The 21,286-nt window shown below is 55.4% G+C and overlaps 1 protein-coding gene across 6 annotated transcripts in view; it reads right to left on the bottom strand.

Moving 5' to 3' along the window:
* Positions 1-1,863: 1,863 nt before the first annotated feature.
* The window catches only part of pbxip1 (PBX homeobox interacting protein 1), a 32,006-nt gene continuing 12,583 nt past the window's right edge, over positions 1,864-21,286 (bottom strand). For 4 of the 6 annotated variants that reach the window (XM_031891264.1, XM_031891265.1, XM_031891266.1 and 1 more), the window contains 10 exons: positions 12,701-12,779; positions 12,539-12,606; positions 12,318-12,456; positions 12,000-12,086; positions 11,561-11,779; positions 9,289-9,312; positions 7,340-7,413; positions 5,437-5,562; positions 3,554-4,923; positions 1,864-3,326 (listed from right to left, as the gene is read on the bottom strand). In XM_031891264.1, coding sequence (XP_031747124.1) covers positions 2,660-3,326; positions 3,554-4,923; positions 5,437-5,562; positions 7,340-7,413; positions 9,289-9,312; positions 11,561-11,779; positions 12,000-12,086; positions 12,318-12,456; positions 12,539-12,606; positions 12,701-12,779 — 2,853 coding nt within the window. In that variant the 3' untranslated portion in view covers positions 1,864-2,659. Of the gene's footprint in view, positions 3,350-3,553; positions 4,924-5,436; positions 5,563-7,339; positions 7,414-9,288; positions 9,313-11,560; positions 11,780-11,999; positions 12,087-12,317; positions 12,457-12,538; positions 12,607-12,700; positions 12,780-21,286 lie in introns of all 6 variants that reach the window. The other 2 variants (XM_031891269.1, XM_031891267.1) reach the window with 2 other exon arrangements.

Raw genomic sequence — 21,286 nt, 5'->3', positions numbered from 1 at the left:
TAACTGAGCCCATTCCCTTTATCAGCTTAGTCGCTCTTCCCTGTACTTTCTCTATTTCATTACTGCCCCCCTTATATATTTATATATAGTGAACCCCCCCCCCTTAACTGCCCCCCTCCCCCAGTGTAACCAATCCCAACTGGGGCCAGCCTTTCCCATAACTGAGCCCATTCCCTTTATCAGCTTAGTCGCTCTTCCCTGTACTTTCTCTATTTCATTACTGCCCCCCCTTATATATTTATATATAGTGACCCCCCCCCTTAACTGCCCCCCCCCCAGTGTAACCAATCCCAACTGGGCCAGCCTTTCCCCATAACTGAGCCCATTCCCTTTATCAGCTTAGTCGCTCTTCCCTGTACTTTCTCTATTCATTACTGCCCCCCCCCCTTATATATTTATATATAGTGCCCCCCCCTTAAACTGCCCCCCCCCCCCCCAGTGTAACCAATCCCAACTGGGCCCAGCCTTTCCCCATAACTGAGCCCATTCCCTTTATCAGCTTAGTCGCTCTTCCCTGTACTTTCTCTATTTCATTACTGCCCCCCCTTATATATTTATATATAGTGGACCCCCCCCCTTAACTGCCCCCCCCCCAGGTGTAACCAATCCCAACTGGGCCAGCCTTTCCCCATAACTGAGCCCATTCCCTTTATCAGCTTAGTCGCTCTTCCCTGTACTTTCTCTATTTCATTACTGGCCCCCCCTTATATTATTATATATAGTGCCCCCCCCCTTAACTGCCCCCCCCCCCCCAGTGTAACCAATCCCAACTGGGCCAGCCTTTCCCCATAACTGAGCCCATTCCCTTTATCAGCTTAGTCGCTCTTCCCTGTACTTTCTCTATTTCATTACTGCCCCCCCTTATATATTTATATATAGTGCCCCCCCCTTAACTGCCCCCCCCCCCCCCCCAGTGTAACCAATCCCAACTGGGCCAGCCTTTCCCCATAACTGAGCCCATTCCCTTTATCAGCTTAGTCGCTCTTCCCTGTACTTTCTCTATTCATTACTGCCCCCCCTTATATATTATATATAGTGACCCCCCCCTTAACTGCCCCCCCCCAGTGTAACCAATCCCAACTGGGCCAGCCTTTCCCCATAACTGAGCCCATTCCCTTTATCAGCTTAGTCGCTCTTCCCTGTACTTTCTCTATTTCATTACTGCCCCCCCTTATATATTTATATATAGTGCCCCCCCCCTTAACTGCCCCCCCCCCAGTGTAACCAATCCCAACTGGGCCAGCCTTTCCCCATAACTGAGCCCATTCCCTTTATCAGCTTAGTCGCTCTTCCCTGTACTTTCTCTATTTCATTACTGCCCCCCCTTATATATTTATATATAGTGCCCCCCCTTAACTGCCCCCCCCCCCCCCAGTGTAACCAATCCCAACTGGGCCAGCCTTTCCCCATAACTGAGCCCATTCCCTTATCAGCTTAGTCGCTCTTCCCTGTACTTTCTCTATTTCATTACTGCCCCCCCTTATATATTTATATATAGTGACCCCCCCCTTAACTGCCCCCCCCCAGTGTAACCAATCCCAACTGGGCCAGCCTTTCCCCATAACTGAGCCCATTCCCTTTATCAGCTTAGTCGCTCTTCCCTGTACTTTCTCTATTTCATTACTGCCCCCCCTTATATATTTATATATAGTGCCCCCCCCCTTAACTGCCCCCCCCCCAGTGTAACCAATCCCAACTGGGCCAGCCTTTCCCCATAACTGAGCCCATTCCCTTTATCAGCTTAGTCGCTCTTCCCTGTACTTTCTCTATTTCATTACTGCCCCCCCTTATATATTTATATATAGTGACCCCCCCTTATATATTTATATATAGTGAGAAATAAAGGGACAGGACTCAGGGAAATCCACACTCAATTCGTCGCTACTTTATTAATTGCCCTGCCGGGGGGCAGTATCCCAGCGCTGGGGGTTAAAGGAAATCAGTAACACGACACTCAGGGAGAGATGCCCCCGGCGCTGCAGACAGGGGGCAGATGGGCACAGGGTTGGCACAAAGCGGTACCCGGCAGTATAACTATAACACAAATGCACACGTTACATGTCCCGCCTCCCACCAATAAGTGGCCCCCGCTTGTCCCGCCCACAATGTGCCCAGGGGCCCTACCTGACATTCCCAATCTATTAAATGGAAGTGCTTTTCCTCTTGCTCCGGAGACAGCGGGCCCCGGGGCCCTACAGGGTTTCCCATGGTGGAACAGACCACCGGGGGGGGCACATTATTATACATTACACAGGGGTAACACCATCATGGGTATAAAGACACAGCTGATTGTGATTGGCTGGCACAATACCAATATAAAGGCACTGGGGGAGGGACTAAAGGTTTAGGGGGAGAAGGAAGTGGCACCATTGGGCACACAGGAGGGCAGCACCCCCCCTACATTCTGACAATGGAGTTGACCCCCACCCAGTGTTCCAGCCGTATTAGGGCACCTACCCTGTGCCAGGGCTGTACAGAAGGTCCCCCCTATTAGTTAGTGGTTTATTCCCATAGAAGGAATGGCGGCTAAGGCACAAGGGGTCGGGCAGTGGGTGCCCCACGTGTGAGCTCCCTCCCTAAAGTCCAGAGAGAGAGGCACAAAGCGCTGCTGTGGGGCCCCCCACCCTAAGGTATAGCTTGCCCTTTAACCAGCCGCGCCCTATCCCTCCCTGCCGTGCTGCTTCTCATCCCTCCAGTGCTCGTGGTGCTTGTCGTGGTACCGCCCATCCTTGCCCCGGGGGGGGTCCTCCTGCCTGCGGCCAGACCATTCCCCCTGCCTGTAGTACGGGGCAGGAGGGGGGCCGTGCTCTTTCCACGGCTTATGGCTTTGGGGGTGCTGCTGGGCTCGCTCCCCGTGCTTCTCATAATGGTGGTACTGCTTGTGTGGGTAGGAGTGGTCTTTGTGCCCATAGTCTTTGCCCTGGCTCCACGCCGGTTTATCACCCTTGGGGTACTTCTCATGGTGCCACCCCTCCTTCTCCCCATGTTTATAGTCCTTGTGGGAATAATCGGGGGGGTGAACTTGCTTCTCATAGTGGGGTTTGTGCCCCTCGTCAGTGGATCCCCCGTGGCCTTTGTTCCCATGAGGATAAGGTTCCTTGTTGCCCCCATAACGAGCTTTGCCTGATTGGTTTTTATCATAGTGGAACTGTTCTCCGGGCTTCTGGTGGTCTTTGTGGTACTTGTGGTGGGCTTCCCCCTCGGGATACGCGGATTTGGGCGGCCTCCGCTTGTGTTCCCCCTCACGTCTCTCTTGCCCTTTATGGTGGGGTTTGGGGTTATTTTCAGCTTCGGGGCGGTTCTTCTTGGGATCTTTGGCAGCCGATCTAGAAAAGGAATTTATTGAGTCCTACGAGACGTTATTAGAGGAACTGCAAGAAATTCTCCCCTCATCCTGCACTGAGAGGCACCCACTCCCCCCCAGTGGGGTATCACTATGTATGGGGCAGGCTTTGCTGGGGCGCTATTGCAGCAGATGATTGGCTGTGCGTGTGTGGGGCTGTAGCAAGGGAACCAAGGTAGGAGTAAGTGCCCTGCCAACACCACCACTTACCTCTTCTTGCTCAGAGCGGCATCTCCGAAGAAGCTGGCGTAGACGTATCTCTCAAAGTCATCGACGATATCGTCGTCCCCAGTCTCCTTCCTCGCCAAGTCCTCCAGGAAATCTTCCATGTCGTCCACGAAGTCCCGAAAGCGGATCTTGTGGTGGGAGAATAGCGGCCCATCGAAGAAGCCGTCCAGAAGTGGGAGGAGCTCTGGGAGGGCCTTGGAGAGACCCACCTTGGCCAGGTAGCTCTGGAGCACCTCTTCCAGCTGCTGCCTCTGCACTGGTTTCAGTTCTACGTTGAAGAGATCGATGCCGTCCTTCCTGGCACACTCTTCCACCCCCGAGCAGCCTTCGGGGATCCGGTACTGGTGATCCGACATCTTCTTCCAGAATTTGTTGTGGTCGTGGTGCCGGTGGTGAGAGTCCTTCCCATGTGACCGCTCTTCTTGCTCTCGTCGTTGGCTGTTCTCCTCCTCCTTGAGGCTCTTGTAGTCTTTCTGGCCTTTGCGAGGGTGGAAACTGCCCCCTGTCTCTTCCTGATGCCGGTGATGCTTTTCCTTCCATTCCCTCTCGGAGGTGTCGTGGGGGTGCTGTTGGGGGTCTCTCTGTTTGCCCCGCTGCTCTCTCTCCCATGGCCGGTATTTCTTCTCCTCCCTCCTATGCTCTTGCTCTTCAATCTTCTTCCTCTTCCACTCTTCATGCTGAGACTCCCTGCCCTGATCTTTCCAGTGCTTAGAGTCATGTGTGGGTTTGCTGAACTCCCCATTGGACGCCTCAGGCCTCCGTAATTTTTCCCCCTTCTTCCACTCTTTATGGCCCTGCTCTCTCCTCTCATCTTTGACTTGTTGCTTCCTCCTCTGGGAATGCTCGTCGTACTTCTTCTCCCAAGTCTCCGACCGTTGGAGCTCCAGGGCCAGGCGGCTGCTCATGTCGGAGATCTTTCCGTGCAGTTGCTGCTCATCCTCGGGTTGAGAACTTGCCATCTGGGTGTTCAGGTTCTCCAGGTCTTGTCTGATGGAGGCCACCAAGAGTCTCTGCTTGTCTAGTTCTTGGCGGAGCATCTGTGACTCTGCCACCAGGGTCTCCTTCTGAGAGAGAAAGCCTCCGATCTGCTGTTGGGAGGAGGCCAGCTCTTCTTTCAGCTTTGAGTTCTCTGTCGTTAGAGCCTCCTTCCCCACCGTACTCCCTTCCATGGCCTCCATCTTCTCTCTCAGGGCCTGCAGTTCCTCTTGGGCAGAGAGGTGGCCTGTCTCTTCCTTCAGCAGGGCCTCCTTCAGCCTCACGTTCTCTTGCTTCAAGTCGTGATGTAGAGGAGCGGCGGTTGCCCTTTCGCCTTCGCTGACATTTAACATTGCTTCCAGTTCTTCTTTCTGGGCCTGCAATAAACAGAACGTGGGTTCAACTCATGGGATCATGAAGCAAGTCCAGGTCTGATAAACCATTGGCTGCCCCAGGGATGCCAGGCGGCCCCTATACCCATGGTTCTGTATGGGCCCAGGGCCACACGGGCACTTAGTGAGATCATATTGGATTTTACCAGCTTGGGGGAGGAGCTAATTGCAGATCGGGTGAGCTGAGAGATGGGCACACTAACGTGGCAGTGGGCAGAGGGATGACCCTAAGGCTGATGCCAGGTTTACACAAGGGCCCGGGCTTCCTGCAATATAATATGGCTTCCTTCCTGACATGACATGATACCGATGCCACTAGTGGGAAGAGCCCCCGTGTCCCATTACTGCTCAGCTTATTAACTGTATTTATAGTTCTGCTACCTCTACAGACAAACATGCTGGTGTTATTAGGGGTCTCTGCCCAGTGCTCCCTATATTCACTGAGACACCCCCACACTGGCAGTCACAGAGCCACAATGTGCCACGGATCCCAATTACCTGCAGTGCGGCCTGCAGAAGCCGGATTTCCTGGTTTTCCTTGGCCACTTTGTCCAGAAGGCTGTTCATCACCTGTAAGTTCCCGGGATCCCCGGTGAAATCTGCTGCGTGTTGGTTCATCCACTCCTGCGGCAAAATACTGAGTGAGGTTCCATGCGCAGAGACCAGCCTGAACCCCCAAACTACCTATATCTGGCCCTACTATACTGCTATAGAGCCTTGGTCTCCAGAGCCCCCCACCTGAACCCCCAAACTACCTATATCTGGCCCTACTATACTGCTATAGAGCCTTGGTCTCCAGGGCCCCCCACCTGTACCCCCAAACTACCTATATCTGGCCCTACTATACTGCTATGAAGCCTTGGTCTCCAGAGCCCCCCACCTGTACCCCCAAACTACCTATATCTGGCCCTACTATACTGCTATGAAGCCTTGGTCTCCAGGGCCCCCCACCTGTACCCCCAAACTACCTATATCTGGCCCTACTATACTGCTATAGAACCTTGGTCTCCAGGGCCCCCCACCTGTACCCCCAAACTACCTATATCTGGCCCTACTATACTGCTATAGTGCCTTGGTCTCCAGGGCCCCCCACCTGTACCCCCAAACTGCCTATATCTGGCCCTACTATACTGCTATAGTGCCTTGGTCTCCAGGGCCCCCCACCTGTACCCCCAAACTACCTATATCTGGCCCTACTATACTGCTATAGACCCTTGGTCTCCAGGGCCCCCCACCTGTACCCCCAAACTACCTATATCTGGCCCTACTATACTGCTATAGTGCCTTGGTCTCCAGGGCCCCCCACCTGTACCCCCAAACTGCCTATATCTGGCCCTACTATACTGCTATAGAGCCTTGGTCTCCAGGGCCCCCCACCTGTACCCCCAAACTACCTATATCTGGCCCTACTATACTGCTATAGTGCCTTGGTCTCCAGGGCCCCCACCTGTGCCCCCAAACTACCTATATCTGGCCCTACTATACTGCTATAGAGCCTTGGTCTCCAGGGCCCCCCACCTGTACCCCCAAACTACCTATATCTGGCCCTACTATACTGCTATAGTGCCTTGGTCTCCAGGGCCCCACCTGTGCCCCCAAACTACCTATATCTGGCCCTACTATACTGCTATAGTGCCTTGGTCTCCAGGGCCCCCCACCTGTACCCCCAAACTACCTATATCTGGCCCTACTATACTGCTATAGAGCCTTGGTCTCCAGAGCCCCCCACCTGTACCCCCAAACTACCTATATCTGGCCCTACTATACTGCTATAGTGCCTTGGTCTCCAGGGCCCCCCACCTGTACCCCCAAACTGCCTATATCTGGCCCTACTATACTGCTATAGTGCCTTGGTCTCCAGGGCCCCCCACCTGTGCCCCCAAACTACCTATATCTGGCCCTACTATACTGCTATAGAGCCTTGGTCTCCAGGGCCCCCCACCTGTACCCCCAAACTACCTATATCTGGCCCTACTATACTGCTATAGTGCCTTGGTCTCCAGGGCCCCCCACCTGTACCCCCAAACTGCCTATATCTGGCCCTACTATACTGCTATAGAGCCTTGGTCTCCAGGGCCCCCCACCTGTACCCCCAAACTACCTATATCTGGCCCTACTATACTGCTATAGAGCCTTGGTCTCCAGGGCCCCCCACCTGTACCCCCAAACTACCTATATCTGGCCCTACTATACTGCTATAGAGCCTTGGTCTCCAGGGCCCCCCACCTGTACCCCCAAACTACCTATATCTGGCCCTACTATACTGCTATAGAGCCTTGGTCTCCAGGGCCCCCCACCTGTACCCCCAAACTACCTATATCTGGCCCTACTATACTGCTATAGAGCCTTGGTCTCCAGGGCCCCCCACCTGTACCCCCAAACCCCCCAGCTCGGTACCCACCTGTATGGCTACAATGGCCTGGGCCTGTGTGTCCCCCCCGCTCACACTGCGCAGCTGAATGTTCTCATAGGGCTCTGTGTATAGAGACGGGAGACGCATAAAGGGGGAGAGAATTTCCCACGCAGAGCCACGGAACTCTTACACACATACACACGCAGAGCCACAGAACTCTTACACACACGCAGAGCCACGGAACTCTGACACACACGCAGAGCCACGGAACTCTTACACACATACACACGCAGAGCCACAGAACTCTTACACACACGCAGAGCCACGGAACTCTGACACACACGCAGAGCCACGGAACTCTGACACACACGCAGAGCCACGGAACTCTTACACACACACGCAGAGCCACGGAACTCTTACACACACACGCAGAGCCACGGAACTCTGACACACACGCAGAGCCACGGAACTCTGACACACACGCAGAGCCACGGAACTCTGACACACACGCAGAGCCACGGAACTCTGACACACATGCAGAGCCACGGAACTCTGACACACACGCAGAGCCACGGAACTCTTACACACACGCAGAGCCACAGAACTCTTACACACACACACACGCAGAGCCACGGAACTCTTACACACACGCAGAGCCACAGAACTCTTACACACACACGCAGAGCCATGGAACTCTTACACACACAAGCAGAGCCACAGAACTCTTACACACACACACGCAGAGCCACGGAACTCTTACACACACAAGCAGAGCCACAGAACTCTTACACACACACACGCAGAGCCACGGAACTCTTACACACACACGCAGAGCCACGGAACTCTTACACACACACACGCAGAGCCACGGAACTCTTACACACACGCAGAGCCACGGGACTCTTACACACACGCAGAGCCACAGAACTCTTACACACACACGCAGAGCCACGGAACTCTTACACACACGCAGAGCCACTGAACTCTTACACACACGCAGAGCCACAGAACTCTTACACACGCAGAGCCACGGAACTCTTACACACACGCAGAGCCACAGAACTCTTACACACACGCAGAGCCACGGAACTCTTACACACACGCAGAGCCACGGAACTCTTACACACACGCAGAGCCACGGAACTCTTACACACACGCAGAGCCACGGAACTCTTACACACACGCAGAGCCACGGAACTCTTACACACACACGCAGAGCCACGGAACTCTTACACACACGCAGAGCCACGGAACTCTTACACACACGCAGAGCCACGGAACTCTTACACACACACGCAGAGCCACGGAACTCTTACACACACACACGCAGAGCCACGGAACTCTTACACACACACACGCAGAGCCACAGAACTCTTACACACACGCAGAGCCACGGAACTCTTACACACACGCAGAGCCACGGAACTCTTACACACACGCAGAGCCACGGAACGTACACACACACGCAGAGCCACGGAACTCTTACACACACACGCAGAGCCACGGAACTCTTACACACACACGCAGAGCCACGGGAACTCTTACACACACACACGCAGAGCCACAGAACTCTTACACACACGCAGAGCCACGGAACTCTTACACACACGCAGAGCCACAGAACTCTTACACACACACGCAGAGCCACGGAACTCTTACACACACGCAGAGCCACTGAACTCTTACACACACGCAGAGCCACAGAACTCTTACACACGCAGAGCCACGGAACTCTTACACACACGCAGAGCCACAGAACTCTTACACACGCAGAGCCACGGAACTCTTACACACACGCAGAGCCACAGAACTCTTACACACACGCAGAGCCACGGAACTCTTACACACACGCAGAGCCACGGAACTCTTACACACACGCAGAGCCACTGAACTCTTACACACACAGAGCCACGGAACTCTTACACACACGCAGAGCCACTGAACTCTTACACACACAGAGCCACAGAACTCTTACACATAAAGACCAGTGCGCTTACCTTCCTCACTGATGAGTCCCCCACCTGAAACATAAATCAACATAGTCAGAAGGTTATTATGCCCTTTAATCAGCACTTAACACTGTCCAAGAGTCTTGCCTTCCTGACAATGGCTCTCCCATTATACCACTAGAGTGTAAGCTCCTTGGGGCAGGGTCTCCCATTATACCACTAGAGTGTAAGCTCCTTGGGGCAGGGTCTCCCATTATACCACTAGAGTGTAAGCTCCTTGGGACAGGGCCTCCCATTATACCACTAGAGTGTAAGCTCCTTGGGGCAGGGCCTCCCATTATACCAATAGAGTGTAAGCTCCTTGGGACAGGGCCTCCCATTATACCACTAGAGTGTAAGCTCCTTGGGGCAGGGCCTCCCATTATACCACTAGAGTGTAAGCTCCTTGGGGCAGGGCCTCCCATTATACCAATAGAGTGTAAGCTCCTTGGGACAGGGCCTCCCATTATACCACTAGAGTGTAAGCTCCTTGGGGCAGGGCCTCCCATTATACCACTAGAGTGTAAGCTCCTTGGGGCAGGGCCTCCCATTATACCACTAGAGTGTAAGCTCCTTGGGGCAGGGCCTCCCATTATACCACTAGAGTGTAAGCTCCTTGGGACAGGGTCTCCCATTATATCACTAGAGTGTAAGCTCCTTGGGGCAGGGCCTCCCATTATACCACTAGAGTGTAAGCTCCTTGGGACAGGGCCTCCCATTATACCACTAGAGTGTAAGCTCCTTGGGGCAGGGTCTCCCATTATACCACTAGAGTGTAAGCTCCTTGGGGCAGGGCCTCCCATTATACCACTAGAGTGTAAGCTCCTTGGGACAGGGTCTCCCATTATATCACTAGAGTGTAAGCTCCTTGGGGCAGGGCCTCCCATTATACCACTAGAGTGTAAGCTCCTTGGGGCAGGGTCTCCCATTATACCACTAGAGTGTAAGCTCCTTGGGGCAGGGTCTCCCATTATACCACTAGAGTGTAAGCTCCTTGGGGCAGGGTCTCCCATTATACCACTAGAGTGTAAGCTCCTTGGGACAGGGTCTCCCATTATACCACTAGAGTGTAAGCTCCTTGGGACAGGGCCTCCCATTATACCACTAGAGTGTAAGCTCCTTGGGACAGGGTTTCCCATTATACCACTAGAGTGTAAGTTCCTTGGGGCAGGGTCTCCCATTATACCACTAGAGTGTAAGCTCCTTGGGGCAGGGCCTCCCATTATACCACTAGATTGTAAGCTCCTTGGGGCAGGGCCTCCCATTATACCACTAGAGTGTAAGCTCCTTGGGGCAGGACCTCCCATTATACCACTAGAGTGTAAGCTCCTTGGGGCAGGACCTCCCATTATACCACTAGAGTGTAAGCTCCTTGGGGCAGGACCTCCCATTATACCACTAGAGTGTAAGCTCCTTGGGGCAGGACCTCCCATTATACCACTAGAGTGTAAGCTCCTTGGGGCAGGGCCTCCCATTATACCACTAGAGTGTAAGCTCCTTGGGGCAGGGTTTCCCATTATACCACTAGAGTGTAAGCTCCTTGGGACAGGGCCTCCCATTATACCACTAGAGTGTAAGCTCCTTGGGACAGGGTCTCCCATTATACCACTAGAGTGTAAGCTCCTTGGGGCAGGGTTTCCCATTATACCACTAGAGTGTAAGCTCCTTGGGGCAGGGCCTCCCATTATACCACTAGAGTGTAAGCTCCTTGGGATAGGGTCTCCCATTATACCACTAGAGTGTAAGCTCCTTGGGATAGGGTCTCCCATTATACCACTAGAGTGTAAGCTCCTTGGGGCAGGGTCTCCCATTATACCACTAGAGTGTAAGCTCCTTGGGGCAGGGCCTCCCATTATACCACTAGAGTGTAAGCTCCTTGGGGCAGGGTCTCCCATTATACCACTAGAGTGTAAGCTCCTTGGGGCAGGGCCTCCCATTATACCACTAGAGTGTAAGTTCCCTAGGTTAGAATCCTCCTGGCTGTTAAGGGGACCTGTCACATAATAAAAGTCCTTTACAAACTAAACCTGAACCCCAAACTCTTGTTCCATTTCAGCACTTCCTACATTACTAACAGGGCCCACAAAATGGCCGCTGCCTGCTGGCTGTGATTGTGACTTCCAAGACTGAAGGAAACAAAGGGTTAATCATTCATACAGTGTTAGTGAAATTAATTTTGCTCAACCAACATGATAGAAAGGGATTAGTAATTATTTCCCAGGGTGACAGGTCCCCTTTAAGTTAATGGCCCGGAGACCCCAGAGAACACAAAATGGCCGACCTGAGAAGAGCAGGAAGCCGAGGCCAATCAGCGCCACGGCAGCAATGATGCACTTGTTGAGAGTCAAGCTGAATGCCAGGTCTGTCTCTTGCTCTGCTGTCTCTCTGGCACCAGTGGGCCCAAGGGTGACGGGCGCGGGCCCCCCCCGCACTGCACGTTTCCGGAGCCCCTCCACGTCTTCCTCGCTGCTAGAGCAGCTCACCTCCTCCAGTTCCTCGTCTGTAGGCAAAGGGTGGCAGAGAGGGCAGGAGAGGGGCATGAGAGACACACACGGGTATGAACACTCTCGCACACTCACAGCACCATATTTACCCCCCACCTATGATGCCCTGGCAGCAGAGAAGGGAAATACCCCCTGAGCCCCCTACCTATGGTACCCAGTGCCAAGGCATGCCCCCCCTACCCATGCAGTCTCGCCAAACCATGCCACACGCAGCACCTGGTGCACTCTCGGAGTGCCGCCCCCAGCTCCTCAATCCGCCCATGGTGCCCGGGATGTAATGGCTTAGCCTGGCAAGGAAACTCTCTTCAAGACAAGAAGGAGACAGACAGGGGGGCGGGTTTAATGGCGCCCAGGGTACAGTGTGCCCCATAATGGAAGAAACCAATGACAAGTGCAGGGGGGCCCCTATCCTGCCCTCGGCCGTTCCTTATCTGCCAGGGAAGCCTAAGGGGGGGGGCAGAATATCTACCCCCCCCATGTCGCTGACCGTTAAGTCCCACATGCACAGCCGCAGGGTATTGGCTCGGTACTGACCCACTCTCCGAGGCAGTTCTAAGCTGGGCTTGCAGGGCAGCGGTTCCGGGTCGGGGGCAGGTATTTCGGGCACCTCGGGGGGGATGACCAACTGCTCCTCTTTGGTGGGGGTATCAGCAGGCTGAGGTAGGGGAGTCTCCTTAGGGAAGAGAGAGAAATACGGGGGTGATATTCTGTATACTGGGGGGCAGTAGTGGGATACAAACACCAGTCTCTCTCACCTCGCTGCCTTTGGAACCTGCCGACCCATCTGGTTCTGCAACTCCCTGGTCTCTGCAAGCATCGGAGGCTGCCAAAATACACAAGAAAAGCATCAGTTGGCACCCAACAGCATTCTGGGTAATTCCAGCTGACAGAGAACCTTATTACTGCAGGACACTTACCTGCGGACCTAAGCCCCTCCTCCTGTTGGGCTTGCGGGGTCACTGTTTGGGCGGCTCCTACAGTCTCCACTGGGAAGCCCTGCGGATATAGAGAGAGGAATCAAATTGGGGGGGATATGGGGCAGATACAGATCAGAAGGGGGGGTACCGACCCACCGCTGTCCCCTTCTCTGCAGCACAGAAAGGGGCAGAACCATTCCTAGTTCTAAAGGGCAACTAACCCAATAATGGAATATACTGCTCAGTTAGTGTGCAGGCTAGCCAATAGGAAGTGCCGAATATTGGGGTGTGGGCCGTCCTACAGTGGGGTAACGGGGACATACAGGAACCAGTTTATACTGGGAGTGTGCCAGTCGCTTCCCCCCCCGAGTCACAGTGGGGTAACGGGGACACACAGGAACCAGTTTATACTGGGAGTGTGTGCCAGTCGGTGAGTGGGAGCGCTTCCCCCCCGTTTCCCTGAGTCACAGTGGGGTAACGGGGACACACAGGAACCAGTTTATACTGGGAGTGTGTGCCAGTCGGTGAGTGGGAGCGCTTCCCCCCGTTTCCCTGAGTCACAGTGGGGTAACGGGGACATACAGGAACCAGTTTATACTGGGAGTGTGTGCAAGTCAGTGAGTGGGAGCGCTTCCCCCCGTTTCCCTGAGTCACAGTGGGGTAACAGGGACATACAGGAACCAGTTTATACTGGGAGTGTGTGCCAGTCGGTGAGTGGGAGTGCTTCCCCCCGTTTCCCTGAGTCACAGTGGGGTAACGGGGACATACAGGAACCAGTTTATACTGGGAGTGTGTGCCAGTCGGTGAGTGGGAGTGCTTCCCCCCCGTTTCCCTGAGTCACAGTGGGGTAACGGGGACACACAGGAACCAGTTTATACTGGGAGTGTGCCAGTCGGCGAGTAGGAGCGCTTCCCCCCGTTTCCCTGAGTCACAGTGGGGTAACGGGGACACACAGGAACCAGTTTATACTGGGAGTGTGCCAGTCGGTGAGTGGGAGCGCTTCCCCCCCCGTTTCCCTGAGTCACAGTGGGGTAACGGGGACATACAGGAACCAGTTTATACTGGGAGTGTGTGCCAGTCGGTGAGTGGGAGCGCTTCCCCCCGTTCCCCTGAGTCACAGTGGGGTAACGGGGACATACAGGAACCAGTTTATACTGGGAGTGTGCCAGTCGGTGAGTGGGAGCGCTTCCCCCCCGTTTCCCTGAGTCACAGTGGGGTAACGGGGACATACAGGAACCAGTTTATACTGGGAGTGTGTGCCAGTCGGTGAGTGGGAGTGCTTCCCCCCGTTTCCCTGAGTCACAGTGGGGTAACGGGGACACACAGGAACCAGTTTATACTGGGAGTGTGTGCCAGTCGGTGAGTGAGAGCGCTTCCCCCCGTTTCCCTGAGTCACAGTGGGGTAACGGGGACATACAGGAACCAGTTTATACTGGGAGTGTGCCAGTCGGTGAGTGGGAGTGCTTCCCCCCCGTTTCCCTGAGTCACAGTGGGGTAACGGGGACATACAGGAACCAGTTTATACTGGGAGTGTGTGCCAGTCGGTGAGTGGGAGTGCTTCCCCCCCGTTTCCCTGAGTCACAGTGGGGTAACGGGGACATACAGGAACCAGTTTATACTGGGAGTGTGTGCCAGTCGGTGAGTGGGAGTGCTTCCCCCCCGTTTCCCTGAGTCACAGTGGGGTAACGGGGACACACAGGAACCAGTTTATACTGGGAGTGTGCTAGTCAGTGAGTGGGAGCGCTTCCCCCCGTTTCCCTGAGTCACAGTGGGGTAACGGGGACATACAGGAACCAGTTTATACTGGGAGTGTGTGCCAGTCGGTGAGTGGGAACGCTTCCCCCCGTTTCCCTGAGTCACAGTGGGGTAACGGGGACATACAGGAACCAGTTTATACTGGGAGTGTGTGCCAGTCGTTGAGTGGGAGTGCTTCCCCCCCTTTCCCTGAGTCACAGTGGGGTAACGGGGACATACAGGAACCAGTTTATACTGGGAGTGTGCCAGTCGGTGAGTGGGAGCGCTTCCCCCCCGTTTCCCTGAGTCACAGTGGGGTAACGGGGACACACAGGAACCAGTTTATACTGGGAGTGTGTGCCAGTCGGTGAGTGGGAGCGCTTCCCCCCGTTTCCCTGAGTCACAGTGGGGTAACGGGGACATACAGGAACCAGTTTATACTGGGAGTGTGCAAGTCAGTGAGTGGGAGCGCTTCCCCCCGTTTCCCTGAGTCACAGTGGGGTAACAGGGACATACAGGAACCAGTTTATACTGGGAGTGTGTGCCAGTCGGTGAGTGGGAGTGCTTCCCCCCGTTTCCCTGAGTCACAGTGGGGTAACGGGGACATACAGGAACCAGTTTATACTGGGAGTGTGTGCCAGTCGGTGAGTGGGAGTGCTTCCCCCCCGTTTCCCTGAGTCACAGTGGGGTAACGGAGACATACAGGAACCAGTTTATACTGGGAGTGTGCCAGTCGGCGAGTAGGAGCGCTTCCCCCCGTTTCCCTGAGTCACAGTGGGGTAACGGGGACACACAGGAACCAGTTTATACTGGGAGTGTGCCAGTCGGTGAGTGGGAGCGCTTCCCCCCCCGTTTCCCTGAGTCACAGTGGGGTAACGGGGACATACAGGAACCAGTTTATACTGGGAGTGTGTGCCAGTCGGTGAGTGGGAGCGCTTCCCCCCGTTCCCCTGAGTCACAGTGGGGTAACGGGGACATACAGGAACCAGTTTATACTGGGAGTGTGCCAGTCGGTGAGTGGGAGCGCTTCCCCCCGTTTCCCTGAGTCACAGTGGGGTAACGGGGACATACAGGAACCAGTTTATACTGGGAGTGTGCCTGTCGGTGAGTGGGAGCGCTTCCCCCCCCGTTTCCCTGAGTCACAGTGGGGTAACGGGGACATATAGGAACCAGTTTATACTGGGAGTGTGCCAGTCGGTGAGTAGGAGCGCTTCCCCCCGTTTCCCTGAGTCACAGTGGGGTAACGGGGACATACAGGAACCAGTTTATACTGGGAGTGTGCCAGTCGGTGAGTGGGAGCGCTTCCCCCCCCGTTTCCCTGAGTCACAGTGGGGTAACGGGGACATATAGGAACCAGTTTATACTGGGAGTGTGCCAGTCGGTGAGTGGGAGTGCTTCCCCCCCGTTTCCCTGAGTCACAGTGGGGTAACGGGGACATACAGGAACCAGTTTATACTGGGAGTGTGTGCCAGTCGGTGAGTGGGAGTGCTTCCCCCCCGTTTCCCTGAGTCACAGTGGGGTAACGGGGACATACAGGAACCAGTTTATACTGGGAGTGTGTGCCAGTCGGTGAGTGGGAGTGCTTCCCCCCCGTTTCCCTGAGTCACAGTGGGGTAACGGGGACACACAGGAACCAGTTTATACTGGGAGTGTGCTAGTCAGTGAGTGGGAGCGCTTCCCCCCGTTTCCCTGAGTCACAGTGGGGTAACGGGGACATACAGGAACCAGTTTATACTGGGAGTGTGTGCCAGTCGGTGAGTGGGAACGCTTCCCCCCGTTTCCCTGAGTCACAGTGGGGTAACGGGGACATACAGGAACCAGTTTATACTGGGAGTGTGTGCCAGTCGTTGGGTGGGAGTGCTTCCCCCCCTTTCCCTGAGTCACAGTGGGGTAACGGGGACATACAGGAACCAGTTTATACTGGGAGTGTGTGCCAGTCGGTGAGTGGGAGAGCTTCCCCCCGTTTCCCTGAGTCACAGTGGGGTAACGGGGACATACAGGAACCAGTTTATACTGGGAGTGTGTGCCAGTCGGTGAGTGGGAGCGCTTCCCCCCGTTTCCCTGAGTCACAGTGGGGTAACGGGGACATACAGGAACCAGTTCATACTGGGAGTGTGCCAGTCGGTGAGTGGGAGCGCTTCCCCCCGTTTCCCTGAGTCACAGTGGGGTAACGGGGACATACAGGAACCAGTTCATACTGGGAGTGTGCCAGTCGGTGAGTGGGAGCGCTTCCCCCCGTTTCCCTGAGTCACAGTGGGGTAACGGGGACATACATGAACCAGTTTATACTGGGAGTGTGCCAGTCGGTGAGTGGGAGCGCTTCCCCCCCCGTTTCCCTGAGTCACAGTGGGGTAACGGGGACATACAGGAACCAGTTTATACTGGGAATGTGTGCCAGTCGGTGAGTGGGAGCGCTTCCCCCCATTTCCCTGAGTCACAGTGGGGTAACGGGGACATACAGGAACCAGTTTATACTGGGAGTGTGCCAGTCGGTGAGTGGGAGCGCTTCCCCCCCGTTTCCCTGAGTCACAGTGGGGTAACGGGGACATACAGGAACCAGTTTATACTGGGAGTGTGTGCCAGTCGGCGAGTAGGAGTGCTTCCCCCCGTTTCCCTGAGTCACAGTGGGGTAACGGGGACATACAGGAACCAGTTTATACTGGGAGTGTGCCAGTCGGTGAGTGGGAGCGCTTCCCCCCCGTTTCCCTGAGTCACAGTGGGGTAACGGGGACATACAGGAACCAGTTTATACTGGGAGTGTGTGCCAGTCGGTGAGTGGAAGCGCTTCCCCCCGTTTCCCTGAGTCACAGTGGGGTAACGGGGACATACAGGAACCAGTTTATACTGGGAGTGTGTGCCAGTCGGTGAGTGGGAGCGCTTCCCCCCGTTTCCCTGAGTCACAGTGGGGTAACGGGGACATACAGGAACCAGTTTATACTGGGAGTGTGCCAGTCGGTGAGTGGGAGTGCTTCCCCCCCGTTTCCCTGAGTCACAGTGGGGTAACGGGGACATACAGGAACCAGTTTATACTGGGATTGTGCCAGTCGGTGAGTGGGAGCGCTTCCCCCCCCGTTTCCCTGAGTCACAGTGGGGTAACGGGGACATACAGGAACCAGTTTATACTGGGAGTGTGTGCCAGTCGGTGAGTGGGAGCGCTTCCCCCCCCGTTTCCCTGAGTCACAGTGGGGTAACGGGGACATACAGGAACCAGTTTATACTGGGAGTGTGCCAGTCGGTGAGTGGGAGCGCTTCCCCCCCGTTTCCCTGAGTCACAGTGGGGTAACGGGGACACACAGGAACCAGTTTATACTGGGAGTGTGTGCCAGTCGGTGAGTGGGAGCGCTTCCCCCCGTTTCCCTGAGTCACAGTGGGGTAACGGGGACATACAGGAACCAGTTTATACTGGGAGTGTGCAAGTCAGTGAGTGGGAGCGCTTCCCCCCGTTTCCCTGAGTCACAGTGGGGTAACAGGGACATACAGGAACCAGTTTATACTGGGAGTGTGTGCCAGTCGGTGAGTGGGAGTGCTTCCCCCCGTTTCCCTGAGTCACAGTGGGGTAACGGGGACATACAGGAACCAGTTTATACTGGGAGTGTGTGCCAGTCGGTGAGTGGGAGTGCTTCCCCCCCGTTTCCCTGAGTCACAGTGGGGTAACGGAGACATACAGGAACCAGTTTATACTGGGAGTGTGCCAGTCGGCGAGTAGGAGCGCTTCCCCCCGTTTCCCTGAGTCACAGTGGGGTAACGGGGACACACAGGAACCAGTTTATACTGGGAGTGTGCCAGTCGGTGAGTGGGAGCGCTTCCCCCCCCGTTTCCCTGAGTCACAGTGGGGTAACGGGGACATACAGGAACCAGTTTATACTGGGAGTGTGTGCCAGTCGGTGAGTGGGAGCGCTTCCCCCCGTTCCCCTGAGTCACAGTGGGGTAACGGGGACATACAGGAACCAGTTTATACTGGGAGTGTGCCAGTCGGTGAGTGGGAGCGCTTCCCCCCGTTTCCCTGAGTCACAGTGGGGTAACGGGGACATACAGGAACCAGTTTATACTGGGAGTGTGCCTGTCGGTGAGTGGGAGCGCTTCCCCCCCCGTTTCCCTGAGTCACAGTGGGGTAACGGGGACATATAGGAACCAGTTTATACTGGGAGTGTGCCAGTCGGTGAGTAGGAGCGCTTCCCCCCGTTTCCCTGAGTCACAGTGGGGTAACGGGGACATACAGGAACCAGTTTATACTGGGAGTGTGCCAGTCGGTGAGTGGGAGCGCTTCCCCCCCCGTTTCCCTGAGTCACAGTGGGGTAACGGGGACATATAGGAACCAGTTTATACTGGGAGTGTGCCAGTCGGTGAGTGGGAGTGCTTCCCCCCCGTTTCCCTGAGTCACAGTGGGGTAACGGGGACATACAGGAACCAGTTTATACTGGGAGTGTGTGCCAGTCGGTGAGTGGGAGTGCTTCCCCCCCGTTTCCCTGAGTCACAGTGGGGTAACGGGGACATACAGGAACCAGTTTATACTGGGAGTGTGTGCCAGTCGGTGAGTGGGAGTGCTTCCCCCCCGTTTCCCTGAGTCACAGTGGGGTAACGGGGACACACAGGAACCAGTTTATACTGGGAGTGTGCTAGTCAGTGAGTGGGAGCGCTTCCCCCCGTTTCCCTGAGTCACAGTGGGGTAAAGGGGACATACAGGAACCAGTTTATACTGGGAGTGTGTGCCAGTCGGTGAGTGGGAACGCTTCCCCCCGTTTCCCTGAGTCACAGTGGGGTAACGGGGACATACAGGAACCAGTTTATACTGGGAGTGTGTGCCAGTCGTTGGGTGGGAGTGCTTCCCCCCCTTTCCCTGAGTCACAGTGGGGTAACGGGGACATACAGGAACCAGTTTATACTGGGAGTGTGTGCCAGTCGGTGAGTGGGAGAGCTTCCCCCCGTTTCCCTGAGTCACAGTGGGGTAACGGGGACATACAGGAACCAGTTTATACTGGGAGTGTGTGCCAGTCGGTGAGTGGGAGCGCTTCCCCCCGTTTCCCTGAGTCACAGTGGGGTAACGGGGACATACAGGAACCAGTTCATACTGGGAGTGTGCCAGTCGGTGAGTGGGAGCGCTTCCCCCCGTTTCCCTGAGTCACAGTGGGGTAACGGGGACATACAGGAACCAGTTCATACTGGGAGTGTGCCAGTCGGTGAGTGGGAGCGCTTCCCCCCGTTTCCCTGAGTCACAGTGGGGTAACGGGGACATACATGAACCAGTTTATACTGGGAGTGTGCCAGTCGGTGAGTGGGAGCGCTTCCCCCCCCGTTTCCCTGAGTCACAGTGGGGTAACGGGGACATACAGGAACCAGTTTATACTGGGAATGTGTGCCAGTCGGTGAGTGGAGCGCTTCCCCCCATTTCCCTGAGTCACAGTGGGGTAACGGGGACATACAGGAACCAGTTTATACTGGGAGTGTGCCAGTCGGTGAGTGGGAGCGCTTCCCCCCCGTTTCCCTGAGTCACAGTGGGGTAACGGGGACATACAGGAACCAGTTTATACTGGGAGTGTGTGCCAGTCGGCGAGTAGGAGTGCTTCCCCCCGTTTCCCTGAGTCACAGTGGGGTAACGGGGACATACAGGAACCAGTTTATACTGGGAGTGTGCCAGTCGGTGAGTGGGAGCGCTTCCCCCCCGTTTCCCTGAGTCACAGTGGGGTAACGGGGACATACAGGAACCAGTTTATACTGGGAGTGTGTGCCAGTCGGTGAGTGGGAGCGCTTCCCCCCGTTTCCCTGAGTCACAGTGGGGTAACGGGGACATACAGGAACCAGTTTATACTGGGAGTGTGCCAGTCGGTGAGTGGGAGTGCTTCCCCCCCGTTTCCCTGAGTCACAGTGGGGTAACGGGGACATACAGGAACCAGTTTATACTGGGATTGTGCCAGTCGGTGAGTGGGAGCGCTTCCCCCCCCGTTTCCCTGAGTCACAGTGGGGTAACGGGGACATACAGGAACCAGTTTATACTGGGAGTGTGTGCCAGTCGGTGAGTGGGAGCGCTTCCCCCCGTTTCCCTGAGTCACAGTGGGGTAACGGGGACATACAGGAACCAGTTTATACTGGGAGTGTGTGCCAGTCGGTGAGTGGGAGCGCTTCCCCCCCGTTTCCCTGAGTCACAGTGGGGTAACGGGGACATACAGGAACCAGTTTATACTGGGAGTGTGCCAGTCGGTGAGTAGGAGCGCTTCCCCCCCTGAGTCACAGTGGGGTAACGGGGACATACAGGAACCAGTTTATACTGGGAGTGTGCCAGTCGGTGAGTGGGAGCGCTTCCCCCCCTGAGTCACAGTGGGGTAACGGGGACATACAGGAACCAGTTTATACTGGGAGTGTGCCAGTCGGTGAGTGGAAGCGCTTCCCCCCGTTTCCCTGAGTCACAGTGGGGTAACGGGGACATACAGGAACCAGTTTATACTGGGAGTGTGTGCCAGTCGGGGAGTGGGAGCGCTTCCCCCCGTTTCCCTGAGTCACAGTGGGGTAACGGGGACATACAGGAACCAGTTTATACTGGGAGTGTGCCAGTCGGTGAGTGGGAGCGCTTCCCCCCGTTTCCCTGAGTCACAGTGGGGTAACGGGGACATACAGGAACCAGTTTATACTGGGAGTGTGTGCCAGTCGGTGAGTGGGAGCGCTTCCCCCCGTTTCCCTGAGTCACAGTGGGGTAACGGAGACATACAGGAACCAGTTTATACTGGGAGTGTGCCAGTCGGTGAGTAGGAGCGCTTCCCCCCCGTTTCCCTGAGTCACAGTGGGGTAACGGGGACATACAGGAACCAGTTTATACTGGGAGTGTGTGCCAGTCGGTGAGTGGGAGCGCTTCCCCCCGTT

The sequence above is a fragment of the Xenopus tropicalis genome, chromosome 8 (genome assembly GCF_000004195.4).
Source record: "Xenopus tropicalis strain Nigerian chromosome 8, UCB_Xtro_10.0, whole genome shotgun sequence".
NCBI classification, from domain to species: Eukaryota; Metazoa; Chordata; class Amphibia; order Anura; family Pipidae; genus Xenopus; species Xenopus tropicalis.
Note: the sequence above shows the minus strand (reverse complement) of the source record. Positions and strands in the feature narration are given on the sequence as shown.